Consider the following 21,550-nt stretch of genomic DNA (forward strand, 5'->3'; position numbering starts at 1 on the left):
CGAGGTACAGCATGCAGGCTAGGAAAGAAAATGGTTCAGTACAGCAGTAGCCGAGGGGATGGAGAGAAGGCACGTGGTGAGGTTTAGTTCCTGAGCTACTGCAAGGACCGAAGATGAAGGGCGAGGTGCAGGAAACCACCCATGACGGCTCTCAGCTTTCTACCTTGCGTGACGGGTGGGGGGAGAGTCTGATTATTCACTGGGGAAGAATATACATGCAGATGAGCAAATCCGGGGACAGAACATCAGAAGCCCACGCAGGACACATGAGCTTGAGGTGCCTGTGGTCAGCCAAGAACAGGAGGTAAGTCTCAGGGAGCTTGAGTCTGGATGCAGAGAGAAACAGCCATCAGGACATTTCCGGTAGCGGACGCTTCAGACCCAGATGAGTCAGTGAAGAGTAAGAAAGTGTGATGAGAATGGGGATGAAGATGGAGCCCTGGAGACCAAGGTAAAGGGGAAGGTGGAGAAGAAGAGGCAGCAGAGAAAGATGAACAGCAGCGGCCGGAGGGGGGAGAGCCAGTGGAGGAGAGTGACACTCTTGACACCGAAGTTTTAAAAGAAACTGGGGGCTTCCCTGCTGGCGCAGCGGTTGAGAGTCCGCCTGCCGATGCAGGGGACGCGGGCTCGTGCCCCGGTCTGGGAAGATCCCACATGCCCCGGAGCAGCTGGGCCCGTGAGCCATGGCCGCTGAGCCTGCGCGTCCGGAGCCTGTGCTCCGCAGCGGGAGAGGCCGCAGCAGTAAGAGGCCCGCGTACCGCAAAAAAAAAAAAAAAAAAGAAAAAAGAAACTGGAAGGGCTTCCCTGGCGGCGCAGTGGTTGAGAATCCGCCTGCCGATGCAGGGGACACGGGTTCGTGCCCCGGTCCGGGAAGATCCCACATGCCGCGGAGCGACTGGGCCCGTGAGCCATGGCCGCTGAGCCTGTGCTCCGCAACGGGAGAGGCCACAGCAGTGAGAGGCCCGCGTACCGCAAAAAAAAAAAAAAAAAAAAAGAAACTGGAAGAGAATTGACCTGTTCACAATATTGAGATACACATGGCCGATGAGCTTATGAATTATTTTATTTCTGATTTACTTTTCTGTATTTTATACATTTTCTATGATGAACATGCAGTTACATAAAAATAATAAACTACTGTAAAATAAAATCTGGGAGAGACATAAAAGCAGGTTTTTATATTGAAGGGAAAGGGGCTGTATCCAGAGAGAGAGAAGTTTAAAATAAATGAAAAGATACAATCACAGGGTGAAGGGTCATGGGGAATGATTCATTTGGACCGTGGAGGGACATTTTGTCTGCTTAAATAAGAGGAAAGGAAGTAAGCAGGGTATGACGCATTAAGTCTGAAGACAGGAAGTTAGGGGAGTTTGCCCATGAGAGCGTCAGTATTCCCCAAAGTAGAAGTCATAGTAGGACCCACCTGTTAGCACGTCTGTCCATCCAGAGGAGAGAAAACTGGTAGCAGGAGCTGCTGCTTCATCACCCTCTGTCCGGTTCACCCTCCACAGAGCTACAAGAACGGGCTTTCTAAAACCCTAAACCCTAACCTCCTTTCCACCTCACCCTTGGGAAACTTGCTTAAACTTGGCCCAGCTTCAAATCCATGGTCTGGGATGGTCCACATCTTCCTCCTGCTTTCTGCAGGTACCGGCAGCTTATTTTCCCTATTTTTACATACTCTGTCCATACAGGCTATCTCACTTCTGTTCATATAAATCTGACCTCAAAAATCAGCCACTTTGTAGGTTTTTGTCCCCAGATACACTCAGCATTTGGTGAGTGCAGTAGCAGGAGAGGAATCTCATCATGAAGCCAGGGCTCTGCCCTCTCCCCCAGCCACTCCCGGACTCTCTCCATCCCCCCATCCCCACGCCTCCTCGGAAGGACAGACAAGCTCTTCGTTGTCTCCCTCAAAGAGAGCAGCCCATATTCCCATCTTGCCCCTAGGTTCTTCATGACCATTTTGGGTTTTTTTTGGTTTTGTTTGTTTTTTTGTTTTTTAAAATAATTTATTTATTTTTGGCTGAGTTGGGTCTTTGTTGCTGTGCTTTCTCTAGTTGCGGCACAGGCTCGGTAGCTGTGGCACCCGGGCCTAGTTGCTCCGCGGAATGTGGGATCTTCCCGGCCCAGGGCTTGAACTCGTGTCCCTTGCATTGGCAGGCGAATTCTTAACCACTGTACACCAGGGAAGTCCCTTGTTTTTTTTTTAAGATTCCATATATTTGTGTTAGCATACGATATTGGTTTTTCTCTTTCTGACTTAGTTCACTCTGTATGACAGACTCTAGGTCCATCCACCTCACTACAAATAACTCAATTGCATTTCTTTTTATGGCTGAGTAATATTCCATTGTATATATGTGCCACATCTTCTTTATCCATTCATCTGTTGATGGACATTTAGGTTGCTTCCATGTCTTGGCTGTAGTAAATAATGCTGCAATGAACATTGGGGTGCTTGTATCTTTTTGAATTATCTCCTGAGCAGATATATGCCCAGGAGTGGGATTGCTGGGTCGTATGGTAGTTCCATTTTTAGTTTTTTAAGGAACCTCCATACCTACTAGAGAATGGACTTGAGGACACAGGGAGGGGGAAGGGTAAGCTGGGACGAAGTGAGAGAGTGGCATGGACATATGCACACTACCAAATGTAAAATAGATAGCTAGTGGGAAGCAGCTGCATAGCACAGGGAGATCAGCTCGGTGCTTTGTGACCACCTAGAGGGGTGGGATAGGGAGGGAGACGCAAGAGGGAGGAGATATGGGGATATATGTATATGTATAGCTGATTCACTTCGTTATAAAGCAGAAACTAACACACACAAAAAAAGAGAGCAGCCCAGGCTCACGTCCTGTGTGTCTCGCTTTTCACTCCAACTAGTCGTGGAGAAATCTCTTTCAAACAGATTCCATGAAGGAAATCGGGAAGAACATTTTCTTCTTCTCCCCGAGTGTTAATGCGTCCGCGTCAGTCCCATGCCGCAGATTCCCACGCTTTGGGTTGGTGCTCAAGGCTCTTCATCACCTGGTCGCATCCCGTCTCCCTTCCTCGCACTCACACAGAGTCTTTGCAGTTTCCTCAGACAGATCTGCCCCACACCACTCTAAATTGCCACCTAACCCCAAGTTCACCTCGTGCTCTTTCCCTTTGTCACACTCCGCTCAAGCATCAAAAGGCTTTTATGATCTTTGGCGCAAGGGGATATTTAAATGACTATTAAACCTTCCTTCTTCATTGTCAATGGGGATAACTGAACTTCACCTCATTGTTTTGTTTTGTTCTGTTTTGTTTTGTTTGCGGTACGCAGGCCTCTCACTGCCATGGCCTCTTCCGTTGCGGAGCGCAGGCTCCGGACGCGCAGGCTCAGCGGCCATGGCTCACGGGCCCAGCCGCTCCGCGGCATGTGGGATCCTCCCCGACCGGGGCACGAACCCGTGTCCCCTGCATCGGCAGGCGGACTCTCAACCACTGCGCCACCAAGGAAGCCCCCCACCTCATTGTTTTTATAAGAACACATTACTGGAGTTACGTTAGATTGTCTTACCATTTAATTTGTGTCCTTTTGCGGGGATTCAGTGGTGCTAGAGAAATTGATAGTGAATCTGCTGCACAGAAAGGTGTTTATTTTCAAAAATTTAATAACTGGGAATGAATGACATAGAGAAAGAAGCAGGGCCAACCCATTTTTATTTGATTTCCATAAAGATGGGGGGGGATGACAGATTATTAAATAAGAACTTTTGAATAAGAGCTTCTTTCATATTCACTTCTCACTCTTAAGCTCCAGGAAGGGAAGTGGAATCTGTTCTAGAATGTGAACAATTTTCACGTGTGTCCCAAGAAATTCCACACACACAGCAGTCAGACCTAAGGGATCATTTCAGGAAACAGACGCCTTGGCAAGGACCTGAACACACCATTCTGGTGTCCTCGAAACTGAAAGGAGATGCTTAGCCACCCAAAAGCTTTCCCTGATCAAAGCAACTTCTTCATAAAATGGAGGAAAACTAGGGCTTCCCTGGTGGCGCAGTGGTTGAGAGTCCGCCTGCCGATGCAGGGGACGCGGGTTCGTGCCCCGGTCTGGGAAGATCCCACATGCCGCGGAGCGGCTGGGCCCGTGAGCCGTGGCCGCTGAGCCTGCGCGTCCAGAGCCTGTACTCCGTAACGGGAGAGGCCACAACAGTGAAAGGCCCGCGTACCGCAAAAAAAAAAAAAAAAAAAAAAATGGAGGAAAACTAGATGTGGGGCTGGTAGGATGGGAACAGTTGCTTTTCTTATAAAGATGCTCTTATATGAGCATCTCCATGACAACACGAGCAAGCATCACGCATTCTCTCCCACCACCCAGAAGGCTGAGAAGCAGCATTTGGGATTGGAACCCACTCTAGGTTCTGCAAATGAGGAAATCTGGTCAGTTGTGGCTGCAGAGTTATTCTTCATTTCCCAAACTTGTCAAGTCCCCAGACCACAAGTTTCATTTCCAGCCTGTAGAGATTCTGTGTACCTCTCATCCTTCCCCGGTCCAGGGCTTCCTTATTTTGTAAAAAGTGGATGTACCCAGTACTATTAAACCAATTCAAGGGAGAGCAGTTTAAAGCAAGGGCTTTTAATCCAGAAAATGTCTCAGACCTCTTTGAGAATCCAATGCAAATTACAGACTTCTCCCCAGAAAGAGGAAATACACACAGCATTTTGCATACAATTTAGGGAATTTATAGGCAAACCATTTTATTGTGCTTCACTTAATTGCACTTCACAGATACTGCATTTTTTTACAAATTGAGGGATTGTGCCGACCCTGCATCAAGTCCACTGGCAACATTTTTCCAGAAGCATTTGCTCACTTTCTATCTCTGAGTCACACTTTGGAAATTCTCAAAATATTTCACACTTTTTCAATATTATTATATTTTTGTGGTGATCTGTGATCCGTGATCTTGGATGTTACTATTGCAGAAAGATTAAAACTCACTGAAGGCTCAGATGATGGTTAACATTTTTTATGCATAAAGTATTTTTTAAAGTATGAACTTTGTTTTTTAGACATAATGCTGTTGCACATCTAACAGACTGCAGTATAGTGTCAACATTACTTTGATATGTGCTGGCAAACAAGAAGACTCTTGTGACTCGCTGCTTTGTGATATTCACTGTATTGTAGCAGTCTGGAACTGAACCCACAACACCTCTGAGGTGTGCCTGTACCCCTGAAAAGTCTGAAGAACTCTTCTCTTTAATAAAAAGTCTTCAGTTTTAGGACAGAATTCTTAGCAAAAGATGAGTCGATCAAATGCCAAAAACAAGTTCAAAGGTAATATATTGAGCCAATTAATTATGCTTGATGTCAAAGTACTGATAAAACTGATTTTAAAATATATTACCTAAAACACTATTTGTTTTATTTGTATTATGATCTGCAAAATGTGAATCAATACTGAGAGAGATTAAACCTTCATTAGCTACCATTCAGGCTGAGGAGACCATATATTTATCTGATTTATTTCAAATTTTTATCTGACTAAAATACTCTGAGAGTAAAAAACAACAGTAACAAAGACAACAGAAAAACTCAACCCAGTTACGTTATATACAACGTTCAGACATGAAAATAAGCATTGACGGTGGGCTGTCGTTAGAATCAGCCTGGCACTACTGCACCATAGCGATTCCGGGGAGAAACTTCTCTTTTTCTTTGCTGCCACCCAGAGGAACATTTTAGAAAGATAAGTACAGAAAACACACACACACAATAAAAGACATCTGGGAAAGGGATAGAAGCGCTTATGAAACGAAAGCCCGTTATAGCTGATTGGTGGACAATTATACAGTCCCCTGTTCCAGCAAATACAGGAAAATCCACAATTATGACACCAATGTAAACTTCTTAAAAGAAGGAGTCTTGGCTGCCTTGCTCCCTGACACCTAGAATAAATACCCGATACCTTGTGATGCTTTCAACAGTTAGCTTCTGAATGATAAAAATCTACCACCCAATAAAGCCAGGAAAAAAAAAATCTACTAAAACTTACTGTATTACCCTGGGTAAATCAATTCAGTTCTCTTGGCCTCAGTTTCTTCATCTAGAAAATGAGGAGGTAAAACGTGTCTTTTTTTAAACATATATATTTTTTTATTGAAGTAGAGTTGATTTACAATGTTTCAGGTGTACAGCAAAGTGATTCAGGTATATATACATATATATATATTTATGTTCTTTTTACAGATTCTTTTCCATTATAGGTTATTACAAGGTATTGAGTATAGTCCCTATGTTATACAATAGGTCCTTGTTGTCTATTTTATATATAGTAATGTGTCTGTTCATTCCAAATTCAAAACTGGGTCCTTTTAAAGTCTTCTCATTTCCCAGTCTCTGGTTCTGCTTAGCCCACAGGCAGTTTCTCCTCAAGTGCAAGGCTATGATCGTTTAGGCACAAGTTGGTACCTGGCCTGTGAAGACCCCACGTGCACTGTGGATACTCACTAAAGAGAAACAGGCTTCTGGGGAGAACACTGCGGACAGCAGGGCGAGTCCCAGGGTCCCAGGCGAGGGCTTGATTCTGTGGGGAAGAGGTGACGTGCCATCTTAGGAGATGTAGCCCAACTTTCTTCCTGTTTTCTTTTTGAAGTCTCAGCCTATAATTAAGTATCCCCTGGACTCAGCACCCTAGATTTCTCCGCTGGTTCAGCATGCCTGAAGCAGTAACACACTCTTAGTGTTTCCAGAATGTGCCATACGATATTTTCTCCATAACCTTTGAGGGAAAACAGACAACCAACTTTGGTTAATTTTTTTTTTTTCAGTACACGGGCTTCTCACTGTTGCGGCCTCTCCCGTTGCGGAGCACAGGCTCCGGACGCACAGGCTCAGCGGCCATGGCTCACGGGCCCAGCCGCTCCGCGGCATGTGGGATCTTCCCGGACCGGGGCATGAACCCGTGTCCCCTGCATCGGCAGGCGGACTCTCAACCACTGCGCCACCAGGGAAGCCCCCTGGTAAAATATTTTTAAAGTAACTTTGTTTAAATGCATCTATTAATTCTTTAAGTAGTTTGTGTTCTTACATGACATGTTAGTCAACCCAGATATGGGGTGGGTGGCATATTTTCACTCTTGTGAAAAAGTATTAGAAATTACAGCTCCTCTTTAAAATATTTCTCTGGGTTTCTTTTCCCCCTCAGGGAAGTTATTCTCAGACTTCAACACACATAAAAATCACTTGGAGTGCTTATTAAGAATGCAGACACCTAGGTTCTACCCCCAGATATGGATCTGGACAGAGCCTAGGAAATCACCTTTTAGCTATTACCATAGCAATTCCAATGCACGTGTTCCCCAGAACCACATTGTATATCTCCCCTCTAGAGAGGACACCTATAAAATAAGCCTGTGTCCGTTTCTTTATTTTCCGCTATAATCCCTTCATCTGTGATATTTTTGCTCCCTCTAGTGGATGATTTCACTCAGCAAACTTTTTCTGTATTACAAATGCCTTGCTCAAAACTTTTAGGAAATTCCATCTCTCGTGAACTCCTTGTAACAGTGGGAAATCAAGAAAAGACTCATAAGAAAAATTGCTTCAAGGAACATGAGATTCATATATATTTAGATATACATTTAATGTGTAATATACATATTATATAGGGAAAAGTTTAATCCTGATCAAGTTGGCTGAATATGGCTAATCTGTTTTATTAAAGGATTTTAGAAGCCTTGGATCTACTGGCCACAGTATTTTTAGGCCATTTATACCTGTAAGATTAATACTGTCACACACCAGTTTCCTAATACGCTCCTTCCAGCAAATCAGTACGATAACTTGGATCTTCCTGACTGCTCCCTTCTGGGCATCTCTTTAGAACCTACTGGCCCTTCTGACACCTCTCGTGTTGGCTTCTACGATCGACAGCTCTCTTCCAGATCCTGAAAGCTCTGGATGTGTCTTGCACATTGTGGCTTTCATCTCACTGAAGAACTTTGCTTACTGATGCTGTCACTTCCAGAGTCACAAATTCAGTTGCCCACAGGCACCAAGCAGGTGACACAGACGAGTGGGTGGGCAGGGTGTAAACCAAAGACTGGTGGAGACTAAAGCAAACTGAGTTTGTTACATTTCAAGGAATTCAAGAATAATTATAGTTTTATAAAGCCCACTGTGGGCCTAATTAAACATCTGTGAACTGCATGAAACTTTGTTTCATAAACCAGCTAAAGATCCCTGATTTACTTGACGGCTTACAACGTGCTAACCGTGTACGGATATTATGCTCAATGCTCATATAATTCTAACCACAACCCTTTACAAGGGATAGTTTCACATCCCAGTTGTACCAACCAGGAAACAAGGGCTTAGGAGGTAGTTTCCTCGCCCCAAGTCAGACAGGTGAGGTTCCCTGGCCCAGGCTCTAATCCACGGTGCCAGACCCCAGAGTCTGCATCCTGTCACTTCACTCCAGGGCCTCTCTGAGCAGCGGGCTTCCAGCCTTTTCCACCTGAAGGTCCCAATGTGCTCCCCTCCCACCACCTCGGACCCCCTTCTTCCCGCCCAGACCCCCTGCTACCCAGGCTCTTCGCAACGTCTCTGTTCCCTTGGCCTCTGATTCTGCTGGTGTCTTTGCATTTGGGCAGTTTCTCATCAGGTAGCTGACGCCTCTCTAAACCAGCGCTGGGCTGGTTACAATCCTTAGTAACTTACTGTCCCATTGCAAATGAATGTGACAAGCATGTCAGTATAATGTATTTGTACTGCTATTGTTTTAAATAGGTGCACGTTTTCCTCAAGTTTTAAAATGATATTTCAGTAATGCTCGGATTTTTGTTACAAGTGGAATTGGCCCTACCATAACACCCCCTACCTTTCTACTCAATGGAACCGTTCCAGGTACCACTGTGAATCCTGTAAAATGATGGGAGATCTCTGGGTAAAGCCCTGTTGTGTCAGCTGGCCTCAAAACATGTTTTTGAAAAGCAAACAGTAAGAGTCATTATGTATAGAAATCCAAGTGAATTACCTTTGAGGAAAAAGAGCCATTTCTTTACTTATGCATTCTCAGGTAGCCGCTTGGGTTTTACGATCCCATCCCGAAGACAGAACAGCAGCCCTGGGGCATGTTCCCCACCAGGCTGCCTCTCGTGGATTACATTACTTGGGGAAGACACAGTTACAACCGCACGCTTGCATCAGTGCTGTAGTTTATGTGGAATATTTGAGTCCCTTTAACCTTCTGTGAAAACTGTCACCGAAAACAGTATTTCTTTAGGTGGCTTTAACATAACATTTTGATTTGAATTTCCAGACAAAAAGAATGAGAAGTTACTGGGACATACATTGCAACCTGTGCTATATTCTCCAGTCCTAACAATAAAGGGTGTATTGTTGTACAGTCTTTCAACAAGAGAGTCCACCTAGGATATGCACAGTAATTCATTCACTTGCCCTTCTTTGTATAAACAGTCAACAAAAACAAACTGTATTTCTCTGCTATGAGAGCCAATATTCAGAAAAATCTGTTTGTACTTGGAAAATAGATGGGGGTGGGGCGCTTTGACTGCCTTAATTCTGCAAAATGACCAAATCCCAACTCATCCCCACCCCCCAGTGATGGTATCAACATGAAGGTAAAAGCAACCAGAGTGGGCTTCCCTGGTGACGCAGTGGTTGAGAGTCCGCCTGCCGATGCGGGGGACGCGGGTTCGTGCCCCGGTCCGGGAAGATCCCACATGCCGCGGAGCGGCTGGGCCCGTGAGCCATGGCCGCTGAGCCTGCGTGCCCGGAGCTTGTGCTCCGCAACGGGAGAGGCCACAACAGTGAGAGGCCCGCGTACCGTTAAAAAAAAAAAAGCAACCAGAGTCTCACTGGCTGAGGTGCTGTGGTGCTGCAAGGTCCAAGTTATGATAACCGTTCGCTGAATTCTTTCCAAGTGCCTGGTACCCTTCTCACTATGTGCATTAACGCACTTAAACTTGACCCTGTACTGCAGTACTGTTCTTTTTTTAATTGGAGTATAGTAGAGTTGATTTACAATGTTGGGCTGGTTTCTGGTGTACAGCAAAGTTATTCAGTTATACATATACATATGTATCCTTTTTCACATTCTTTTCCATGATGGTTTATTACAGGATATTGAATATTGTTCCCTGTGCTGTACAGTAGGACATTGTTGTTTATCGATTTCATAGATAAAATATGGTAACCATAATTCTGTTTTCTATGACTGTGAGTCAGTTTCTGTCTTATAAATAAGTTCATTTGTATCACTTTTTAGATTCTACATATAATCATATATCATATATTCGTCTTTTTCTTTCTGGCTTACTTCACTTAGTACGATAATCTCTAGGTCCATCCATGTTGCTGCAAATGGCGTAATTTCATTCTTTTTTATGGTTAATTCCATTGTATATCTGTACCACATCTTCTTTATCCATTCATCTGTCAGTGGACACTTAGGTTGCTTCCATGGCTTGGCTATTGTAAATAGTGCTGGTATGAACATCGGGGTGCATGTGTCTTTTCGAATTAGCATTTTCTCCAGCTATATTCCCAGGAGTGGGATTGCTGGATCAGATGGCAACCCTATTCTTAGTTTTTTGAGGAAACTTCATACTTTTCTCCATAGTGGCTGCTGTAGATACTGTTCTTATCACCATTTTACAGGTAAGGAAATGGAAGGACAGAGGATTAAAGTAACCCAGCCCAGGGCACACAGCATGTAGTGGCAGAGCCCTCATTTTTAGCAGACATGCTTGGACTACGGACCAAGTGTGCTCTCGGTAATGGAGTCAGTGAGGTCTGCTATGTGTGCTGGGACCTTACCTGCCCAGAGGCTTCTGTTAACCAAGGCTGAAAACTACTTCTACTTATAAGGACTCCCAGAGCTGAAGAACCTGTGTTATTATTCCCTCCATGTCCAGGTAATACCCATTACTCAGTAGTTCTGGATGCCAAGGGTGGTAGCAAATGAAGCCATTGATTCCATGTTCCCAAGTATTCCTCTTCTTTGTGGGAAAATTTGTAAACCACTTTTCAGTTAAGACCGACACTTGCTTGCAGTGTTATCTTTCCTGCCCTGCATGTCAATGACTACCTCCCCCAACTCCAGATCAACATGGGCTCCAAATGTCCTGCAATCAGAGCTGGCAATCCCATAGTTACATTTCAGCAGGAGACTTCACAGGTTCACCGCACATGCCCACACTCACTGTTCCTGCTTGCGAGTTCTTGGATGTGGGTCCCAGACCCTGCTGCAGCGTGAGGCCATTTCCTCTTGTCCTGTTACCACGGGAAATGGAGGAGCTGCATTCAATGAGAAATGTATAATACCCCTTCACGTGGGACCATGCATGAACGATGCTGAGTAGTAATTATTGGCGGACCAAAAGGGAACAGAACACTGTGGGGGGGGAGAGAGTTTTTCCAGGAGGTTGCGGTAGACCCACAGAACATTTATGGATGTCACGTTTGAGGTTTTGACTCTTAGCAAGAAAACCAGGCAGTCTGTGTACCTGGTTATTTGTAATTCTGTTGAGGGACCAGCTCACATCGTGTACACTCTCTGACTGGTGTCCATTGTGAGACGTCTGGAGGCTTAGATTTTGGTTTGTTCATGTGGGCGCCCAGGCACTGAGCCACATCAGCCGAATGGCCTCCTCCTTTCATTAATGTCACACTGACAAGTCCCATGTTGATCCTGATGCGCCTAGGGAAGCTCTTTAAGAACCTCTGCCCCACAGATAAACACCAGTGTCCCACTGTATAGCACAGAGAACCATATTCAATATTCTGTGATAAACCATAATAGAAAAGAATATTAAAAAAGGAATGTGTATATATGTATAACTGAGTCACTTTGCTGTACCACAGTAATTAACGCAATGTTGTAATTCAACTATACTTCAACAAAAAATACATTAAAAAAGCATTCTCATTAGGCAGTGCTTTTGAATTTGTATTTTAGGGCAGAAGGCAAATACAAGTAATTTAAATTAGAACACTTGCTCAGTTTCATCTCGCTGGAGCAAGCGGCGAATTTCACAGAAACAGTATCTGCGTCAGTTTTGGCTCCAATTTGGAAGTCTTTTCAGAACGATCTAATTGTATATTTCTAAGTTGAATAACTGAGTTCTGTTCAAATCTCTCTGTCGTTGAGGGGTCTGGATAAGGGATCAAAGGCTGAGGACGGTAAAACAGGTGCCAGAGACCCAGGGATCCTGTAAAGGGAAGCGAGGTCCCGGGCGCTAAGATTATGAAGCTGGTGTTGCAGGTGAAGGGAACGAGCGGCGGGCCGAGGAGGGCAAGGGCTGGCGAGGAAAGAGGCCCAGGCGCTCAAGGCGGCGTCCCCTCCCGCCCTGCTGCGTCTGCTCACTTCCACCAGCTCCTCTGAGACCCCCTGCAGACACGTGTCCGCTTAAAACTGAGCACCCAGGAGGCTCCCTCCCCTTAATGCTCCACAGGTCGGGCGGGTTTCACAACGGACACGTGGTCTGTGGGCATAAGCACCCATTGCTTTATAAAACTGGGCAGGGAAGCCCGATGCTATGTGCATTTGTGCAGATGAGCGCTGTGCTATCACAGAATCTTTTGCGAACTGATGGTGTTGAATTTTAGCATCCCAAATAATAAATGAGTATTTGCCCTTTCGTGGCAACTTTGTTAAAATAAGATTTCTATCTTTGCCTTCTCGATCCACTTCTCACTGTGGGGCTTGCGAAACTTATTCAAACTTTGTATATACACCTGAAAGTACAAAAATGTGGACGAACATTTTATGAAATTGATGACGTTTCAGTGAATGCCTGGTGCTGGGTATCGTGTGCAGTGATATGATCGTCCGGAGGAGGGCGCTGTGGTACCGCGTTTACTCGTGTGCTGTCTGGTGAATCCCTGAGTGGAAAGTAGCAACGTTTGCTGGTCCTTTTACACTCCACTTCTTAAAACGCTGCTGAGATTAGGAAGTGACAGCTTCAGAGCTCCTATTGTCTGGAACTAAAAGGAGTTTGGTTCATCCCTGTCAGCCCCGCTGATATTTTTCTATTTGAGGCTCATTACTTTTGAAGAATGTGTTTCAGCCACTTCATCAAAACGCGCCTTAGATTGAAAAAGATTTTTTTTTTTTTTTTTTTTTGCGGTACACGGGCCTCTCACTGTTGTGGCCTCTCCCGTTGCGGAGCACAGGCTCCGGACGCGCAGGCTCAGCGGCCATGGCTCAAGGGCCCAGGCCACTCCGCGGCATGTGGGATCTTCCCGGACTGGGGCACGAACCCGCGTCCCCTGCATTGGCAGGTGGACTCTCAACCACTGCGCCACCAGGGAAGCCCGAAGATTCACTTTTTAAACGTTCTTCCCAAAGCCAGACTTACAAGTGAGGGTTGATTTGGTATGAATATTTTAGTTTGAAGGTATTGCCATCTGCTTGGAACGTTTAGGAAATTTGAACTTGTAAAGCTGCCCTTCTGCACCATGCTGCACTTTTTATCTGGTTATACTGGATTCTGAGGTAATCCAAGAAATAGTTATTAAATCACAAAATGCTATTGCCAAATAATCATGTTCTGTTCTATTATCACACAAATTATTCAGATTAACATAATAAATAACGAAATTTTAAAAATCAATCTTTCACACCTATGATGTGAAGTTTTGATAAAAGCTAAGATGCACATCCTGAAATCTTCTCAATTCAATATTGATTAAAAATAGATTTTAGATTGAAGCATCTGGTTTCCCCGTAGCTTCATCACTGAGATTTTTCCATTATTTACTTAGAATAATATATAACATATAGTTTGTTGGAAAAGAAAGTCCAAGATGAGGTACGAATGGTTAGTTGGCTCTAACAGACTCTGTAAGGAAAACTCTGTGATGACTAACCGGCCAGCAAGAGAGGAACGGATAGTGTTTGTAAATAAAACATTTATTTCTCTAAAATGTTTAAGAAGCTTTCTAGAGGGTCATGATCAGACTCTAAGCATTGTGCTCTCTTACAAATGAAGTGATAGGACCTTCACATTCAGACCGGAAGGGAAGTTAGGAGGTTTCCATTTGATCCTATCAGGAATGGCATTTGACAGCCAGGAGCAGAGGCCTGAGAAATAATGGCTCAGTCAGACGGGGCTTTCTTTCCCTCGCATATGACAGGCAGCTGGGCGTGAGCTGCGGCCCATTGGCTGAGGTCTCTCTGATTCTCAAGACTTTTCCTCAAGGTTGCAAGATGACTGTTGGGGCTTTTACCATTAATTAGGAATTCCTAATTAATAGCAAAGGAGAGAAAATGAAGGAGGAAGGGGCAATTCCTGTGTCAGGAAGACAAAAACTCAGCATCCTGGGAGATAGCCACTCACATCTCACCGGTAGGAAACAGTCCTTGTCACCTCTGCCAGGAAGGTGGGAAAGTAGCTTCAGCTGGCACAGCACCCTCAGAGGCTTAGTCTGTTAATGCAGGAAAAGGAGAGGAGTGTATTCTCCACCACACCTCTCTGTCACATCACGACTCTAAGGAAGATGAGGCACCTGGGCCCAGAAAGACCGAAGGCTTCACCCATGTCTCAGAGCTGGTGGCAGAGCCAGGGCTTCATGGAGCATGATGGTGGGGTGGGATGGGAAAGGAGTGTGTCTTCTGAAGCTCTAAGAATTCTGCTTTAGCAAGAGCATAACAGGTAAAGAATGTGACGACTCATAGCAGCACTATTCACACTACTAGCCAAGATATGGAAGCAACCTAAATGTCCATCGACAGAGGAGTGGGTAAAGAAGATGTGATACACACACACACACACACACACACACACACACACACGCAATGGAATACTGCTCAGCCATAGAAATAATGCTGTCTGCAGCAACATGGATGGACCTAAAGATTGTCATACTCAGTGAAGTAAGTCAGACAAAGACAAATATGATATATCACTTACATGTGGAATCTAAAAAAAAGATACAAATGCACCTATCTACAAAACAGAAATAGACACACAGAAATAGAAAACAAACTTTTGGTCACCAAAGGGGATAGGGTGGGAGAATGGATAAATTAAGAGTTTGGGATTAACAGATACACACTACTATATAGAAAACAGATAACAAGGACCTACTATATATCACAGGGAGCTATAATATCTTGTAGTAATCTATAATGGAAAAGAATCTGAAAAAGAATATATATATACATTTACATATATATAAAACAGAATCACTTTGCTGTACACTTGAAACTAACACAATATTGTAAATCAACTATACTTCAATTTTTAAGAAAAAAGAATGTAAAGAATCATGGATTACTGAAATAATCCATGACCTAATAAGATCATAGTGGTTTGATTTTCCTATAGAAATATGCAAAGAAAAATAAAGATCAAATCCTAACACAGTAATCAAGTGATAAGTGTCGCTGTCAAGGCATTAAAATTTTGTTTGATAGCAAAAATTTCATTTGAGAGCCTATTACTTCAAAGTAAATAATGGAGATGTTCCCTCATGTAATCCTTGACTTCTTACTGTAAACACTATGGCCCTCCCCCTTTCAAAGGCTGAGGGGGCAGCCCTCAACTTTCTGAGGAGTGTGACTTGGGGACACTGGTTGTGACAGTAGTGGCAGCAGAAAAGCAAGGCTGCTCTGGAAGGGGTTGCAGCTGACCTTCTCCCATTGCCGGGAGGATAAAATGTGTCTTCTAGAAGAGTTGTGAACAGATGTTGACTTTCTCTCACAGACCATTCAGCCATTCAAATACTTGTTGACACATTCAAGAATGCAACACTCTATCAGGTTATGTATTAATCCAAGAAGAGACTATGTATTACTGCTTATAACCTAGGACCACAGAGAAGTAATATGCAGACACCTGAGTGGAAATGATTTCTGAAAATTGTACAGTATTAAAACTGGCCCCTTCGTGTTACGGACAAGGGAACTACAGGTAGCAAACCAGGAATGACCTAATTTAATTCATTTGGAGAATAGGAATTTTTTTTCATTTAATGTATGCTTGTTATAACTCCACGGGTTATGATTTCAGATCTTTTCAAACGCAAAGACTAATGTGAATCTTATAGTGTCATCTAAAATGACAGCTCCTCAGTGTTTTCCCTCGATTCATGATTTATGCCTGGGGTGTAAGTGGGGAGCAACATTTACGGGTTGGGGATTCAGCTGTGTGGTTCATTTGTAATTGCAGTGGGAGAAACTGCAGATGACCGGGAGTGAGAGGAGGAAGATACTCTGCTCTGTCACCTTCCACGTCATTGCCATCACCTGCGTGGTCTGGTCTTTGTACGTGCTGATTGATCGGACAGCGGAGGAAATCAAGCAAGGCAATGATAATGGTAAGAGCATGTGTGCACTCTCTTTCCCTCTTGGGTCCCGAGACAGGCAGGAAAGATGTTTCCCAGAGCACGCTGGGTGCACAAGCAACACCCAGTACTGGCGATGGAGTCTGCTCCAGTTATGTTATTTATTTATTTTAAATCCCACATTTATTTTTTTGGCTGTGTTGGGTCTTCGTTTCTGTGCGAGGGCTTTCTCTAGTTGTGGCAAGCGGGGGCCACTCTTCATCACGGTGCGCAGGCCTCTTACTGTCGCGGCCTCTCTTGTTGTGGAGCACAGGCTCCAGACGTGCAGGCTCAGTGGTTGTGGCTCACGGGCCTAGTTGCTCCGCGGCATGTGGGATCCTCCCAGACCGGGGCTCGAACCCGTGTTCTCTGCATCGCCAGGCGGACTCTCAACGACTGCGCCACCAGGGAAGCCCTCCGGTTATGTTACTGATGACCGCTCGGACTATAAAGCACTGGGCATACAGGGTTCCCAAGCTGAGAAATAAGATTTATCAAGTAAACCTTAGTGGGGGAGAAATATACAGAGGCCATGCACCACTTTAGGCTTTTCGAGGAGCTGATAAGTGGAAAAGGCAAACAGTGGTAAAAATAGAAGGTCTTTCATTGTATTTAATTCACCCCAGTCACGGCTTCTTGTAACACACAAATAAGATGGCAGTTAGCAGAGATGTGTTACAGCTTATTAATTGGCACGCTATAACTTGATAGGGTAGATTAACACTGCAGTTTGAAATATTTGCGGGCGCTAAGTTTGATTGTGAAGGATGGTATCAAGTCTGCAAAGCCAGATGTCTTAAAACCACTGAGGCATGTTGTAACATTTTCAATGGATAGGTCCTTCAAAATCGGGGGCAAAAATGGCTTGTTTATCTTCACCTCCATACCCAGTTCTGTTTCCCAGCAGGTTCTGCTGGCTTTTAGCCTGTAGCCTAAATCATAGCAGGTGAAACAGTGAGGAATATTCCCCTAGCCTCCCCCTGGGGGAGGGGGGGGGGATTATATATATTATATAGAAAACCAGCAGTGAATTTGGAAAGAGAACTTGTTCAGATGATAACACTAAGTTTGTGTCTCCCTCAAGAAAAGAAGGTGAAAGAAAGAACAAGATGAGAGGCAGTGAGGGAAAAAAGGAAGGAGGAAAGGAATTTTTTTTTATTAATTTGTTTTTGCTGTGTTGGGTCTTCGTTTCTGTGCGTGGGCTTTCTCTAGTTGTGGCAAGTGGGGGCCACTCTTCATCGCGGTGCGCAGGCCTCTCACTATCGTGGCCACTCTTGTTGCGGAGCACAGGCTCCAGACGCGCAGGCTCAGTAGTTGTGACGGGCCTAGTTGCTCCGCGGCATGTGGGATCTTCCCAGACCAGGGCACGAACCCGTGTCCCCTGCATTAGCAGGCAGATTCTCAACCACTGCACCACCAGGGAAGCCCAGGAAAAGAATTTTTTAAAGGAGAGGTTTCTGTCTTCTGTGTCTCTTTGTTGGGAGTCACAAAAGCGGGGGGGGGGGGGGGGGGGGGGGGGGGGGCCTTCTCGTGCTCCTTGGGTGCTGCTTCTGGGCAGAACTGGGCTGGGCTCAAAAGGACCGGGACCCCAGACCCCCTGGGATGTGTTTTATGTAGCTGGAGCATGTGTGTGGCAGGGGTTCTCCAGAGACAGTGTCCTCTTCTGGTTTTTTTTTTTTTTTTTTTTTTTTTTTTCGGTACACGGGCCTCTCACTGTTGTAGCCTCTCCCGTTGTGGAGCACAGGCTCCGGACGCGCAGGCTCAGCGGCCGTGGCTCACGGGCCCAGCCGCTCCGCGGCATGTGGGATCTTCCCGGACCGGGGCACGAACCCGTGTCCCCTGCATCGGCAGGCGGACTCTCAACCACTGCGCCGCCAGGGAAGCCCATACCATATACTTTTTAAAGTTATTTTCAGGTTTTTAAAATTATGTATTTGGGGCTGCGTCAGGTCTTCGTTGCGGCGTGTGGGCTCTTCACTGCGGCACGCAGGCTTCTCTCTAGCTGTGGCACATGAGCTCCAGAGCGTGTGGGCTCAGTAGTTGCGCCACGCAGGCTTAGTTACCCTGTGGCATGTGGGATCTTAGCTCCCCGATCAGGGATCAAACCCGCATCCCATGCACTGGAAGACGGATTCTCAACCACTGGACCACCACCAAAGTCCCTATTTTCAGTTTCTTAAAAGCAAGTGAAAATGAGATAGCTTTTATCTTCTGTGTTCAGAGCTTCTGAAATAGGAAGCAAGATCTTTATCATGAAGCAGTCCCCGTGGTTATTCCTACAGAGTCACTGACCAGAGGGACAGCTCCTGACCTGGGTAATTTCAAATGGGACCATGGTGACTCTTGTAAAAAGTTTTTTAGTAGGAGACTCTCTGCACTTAAGTTCAACGTGTGTTTAACACCTAACTTCCCGAAGTGCACATTTTCAGGTAGTGTGGGCATCTGTGTGTTATTATTTTAATCTTCCTTTCGCATTGGAACAGGGGGCGCTGATCCTGAATTGGCTTTTAAAGTTTTGGAAAAAACTGCTTTAAATCCATCTTGAAAACATTTGAGGAGGAACAAATTGCCTTCTTTAACCAGAGTGGAGGTAGCATCTTCTGAGCTGCAGTAACAGGAAAACAAAAACAAAAAGAAATACATGTAAATACATGGTACTTGAAACTTTAACTCCCTAAGTTATCCATGTTGCCAACTCTAATTTGGGAGAACAATTACTCCTCCTGCCTTTCTTTACATATTCTAGAGGAATGTTCCAGGGTACTATCTGTGTGAAAACAAATCACAAAAATACGGACCAAGAAAACAAAAGTTCATGCTGTCTATTTTTATTTGTTTAGTTATTTTTGGCTGCACTCTGTCTCCATTGCTGCACACGGACTTTCTAGTTGTGGTGAGCAGGGGCTACTCTTCGTTGTGGTGCGCAGGCTTCTTGTTGTGGAGCACAGGCTCTAGGCACACGGGCTCAGTAGTTGTGGTTCGCAGGCTCCAGAGTGCAGGATCAGTAGTTGTGGCACATGGGCTTAGCTGCTCCATGGCATGTGGGATCTTCCTGGACCAGGGCTCAAACCTGTGTCCCCTGCATTGTCAGGCAGATTCTTAACCACTGCGCCACCAGCAAAGCCCCATGCTGTCTATTAAAGGGACTATAGATGTTAGGGCTGCCGCAGGACCATTTAAACGCATAGAAGCAAGGGACTAGAATAAGAAATTGATTTTGTCTCACTCCCCTGTGAGCCTCTGAGAACATCCAGGGCTGGGCCATGCCTGCTGGCTGTTAACATTTGCTTTGAGAATGTCTTAAAAATCACTTCCCTGCCATCCATATAATAGTCGCCTTTTCAGCACTGTTGCTTAAACATTCCTTTTTAACGTAATTACACATGCTCTTATTGTTAACAACACCAAAGTGGTAAACACCGACTTGGGCAAGTGATCAGAAGGACAGGGTCTCGTTCTGCCTTGGTCATGTGCTAGTTATCTTCAATAAATAATTATCACTCTGAAGCTCACTTTTCTCATTTGTTGACTAAATTGGACTGAATATTCTCCAAACTTTCTATGATTCATTTTTCAAAAACACCATGAACTTGCCAAACAAGGTGTTTAGGGCTTCCCTGGTGGTGCAGTGGGTAAGAATCCACCTGCCAATCAGGGGACACGAGTTTGAGCCCTGGTCCGGGAAGATCCCACATGCCGCGGAACAACTAAGGCCGTGCGCCGCAAGTACTGAGCCTGCACTCCAGAGGCTGCGAGCCACAACTACTGAAGCTCCTGCACCTAGCTCCCGTGCTCTGAAACAAGAGAACCCACCGCAATGAGAAGCCTGTGCACCAGAACGAAGAGTAGCCCCTGCTCGAAACAACTAGAGACCACAAACAGCAACGAAGACCCAACGCAGACAAAAATAAATTTATAAAAAAACAAAACAAAGAAACCCCACGTACTAAATTATTTTTTAAAAAAAGAAAGTGTTTATACAAACTGCACATGTATCATTCATGTTTACTCACAATAAAAATTACCATTAAAACTAGTTAAGGAGAGAGAGACCTTCAAGATGGCTGAAAAGTAAGACGCAGAGATCACCTTCCTCCCCACAGATACACCAGATCTACACGTGGAACAACTCCTACAGAACACCTACCGAACGCTGGCAGAAGACCTCAGACCTCCCAAAAGGCAAGAAACTCCCCACATACATGGGTAGGGAAAACAAAAAAGAAAAAACAGAGACAAGAGACAAAAGAATAGGGACAGGACCTGCATCTCTGGGAGGGAGCTGTGAAGGAGGAAAGGTTTCCACACGTTAGGAGCCCCTTCGCAGGCGGAGACTGCGGGTGGCAGAGGGGAGGAGCTTCGGAGCCGCGGAGGAGAGCACGGCAACAGGGGTGCGGAGGGCAAAGCGGAGAGATTCCCGCACAGAAGATTGGTGCTGACAGGCACTCACCAGCCTGAGAGGCTTGTCTGCTAACCTGCCGGGGTGGGCGGGGCTGGGAGCTGAGGCTTGGGCTTCGGTCGGATCCCAGGGAGAGGACTGGGGTTGGCGGCGTGAACACAGCCTGCAGGGGGTTGGTGCGCCACGGCTAGCCAGGAGGGAGTCCGGGGAAAAGTCTGGACCTGCCGAAGAGGCAAGAGACTTTTTCTTACCTCTTTGTTTCCTGGTGCGCGAGGAGAGGGGATTCAGAGCGCCGCTTAAAGGAGCTCCAGAGACGGGCGCGAGCCGCGGCTAACAGCGCGGACCCCAGAGACGGGCATGAGACGCTAAGGCTGCCGCTGCCGCCACCAAGAAGCCTGTGTGCGAGCACAGGTCACTCTCCACACCTCTCCTCCCGGGAGCCTGTGCAGCCCGCCACTGCCAGGGTCCCGGGATCCAGGGACAACTTCAGGAGAACGCACAGGGACAACTTCTCCAGGAGAACGCACGGCGCACCTCAGGCTGATGCACCGTCATGCTGGCCTCTGCTGCTGCAGGCCCGCCCTGCATCCATACACCCCCCTTCCCCCCGGCCTGAGTGAGCCAGAGCCCCCGAATCAGCCACTCCTTTAACCCTATCCTGTCTGAATGAATAACAGACGCCCTCCAGCGACCTACATGCAAAGGCAGGTCCAAATCCAAAGCTGAACCCCAGGAGCTGTGGTGCGAACAAAGAAGAGAAAGGGAAAGGGAAATCTCTCCCAGAAGCCTCAGGAGCAGCGGATTAAATCTCCATCAAC

The 21,550-nt window shown here is 45.7% G+C and overlaps 1 protein-coding gene across 1 annotated transcript in view; it reads left to right on the forward strand.

Annotated features, from left to right (window-relative positions):
- Positions 1-21,550, forward strand: part of MARCHF1 (membrane associated ring-CH-type finger 1) — a 593,424-nt gene that overhangs the window by 563,266 nt on the left and 8,608 nt on the right. Inside the window, exon 8 of the mRNA XM_032632580.1 lies at positions 16,180-16,327. Coding sequence (XP_032488471.1) covers positions 16,180-16,327 — 148 coding nt within the window. The remainder of the gene's footprint in view (positions 1-16,179; positions 16,328-21,550) is intronic.

This window comes from Phocoena sinus, chromosome 5, assembly GCF_008692025.1.
Source record: "Phocoena sinus isolate mPhoSin1 chromosome 5, mPhoSin1.pri, whole genome shotgun sequence".
Classification (NCBI taxonomy): domain Eukaryota; kingdom Metazoa; phylum Chordata; class Mammalia; order Artiodactyla; family Phocoenidae; genus Phocoena; species Phocoena sinus.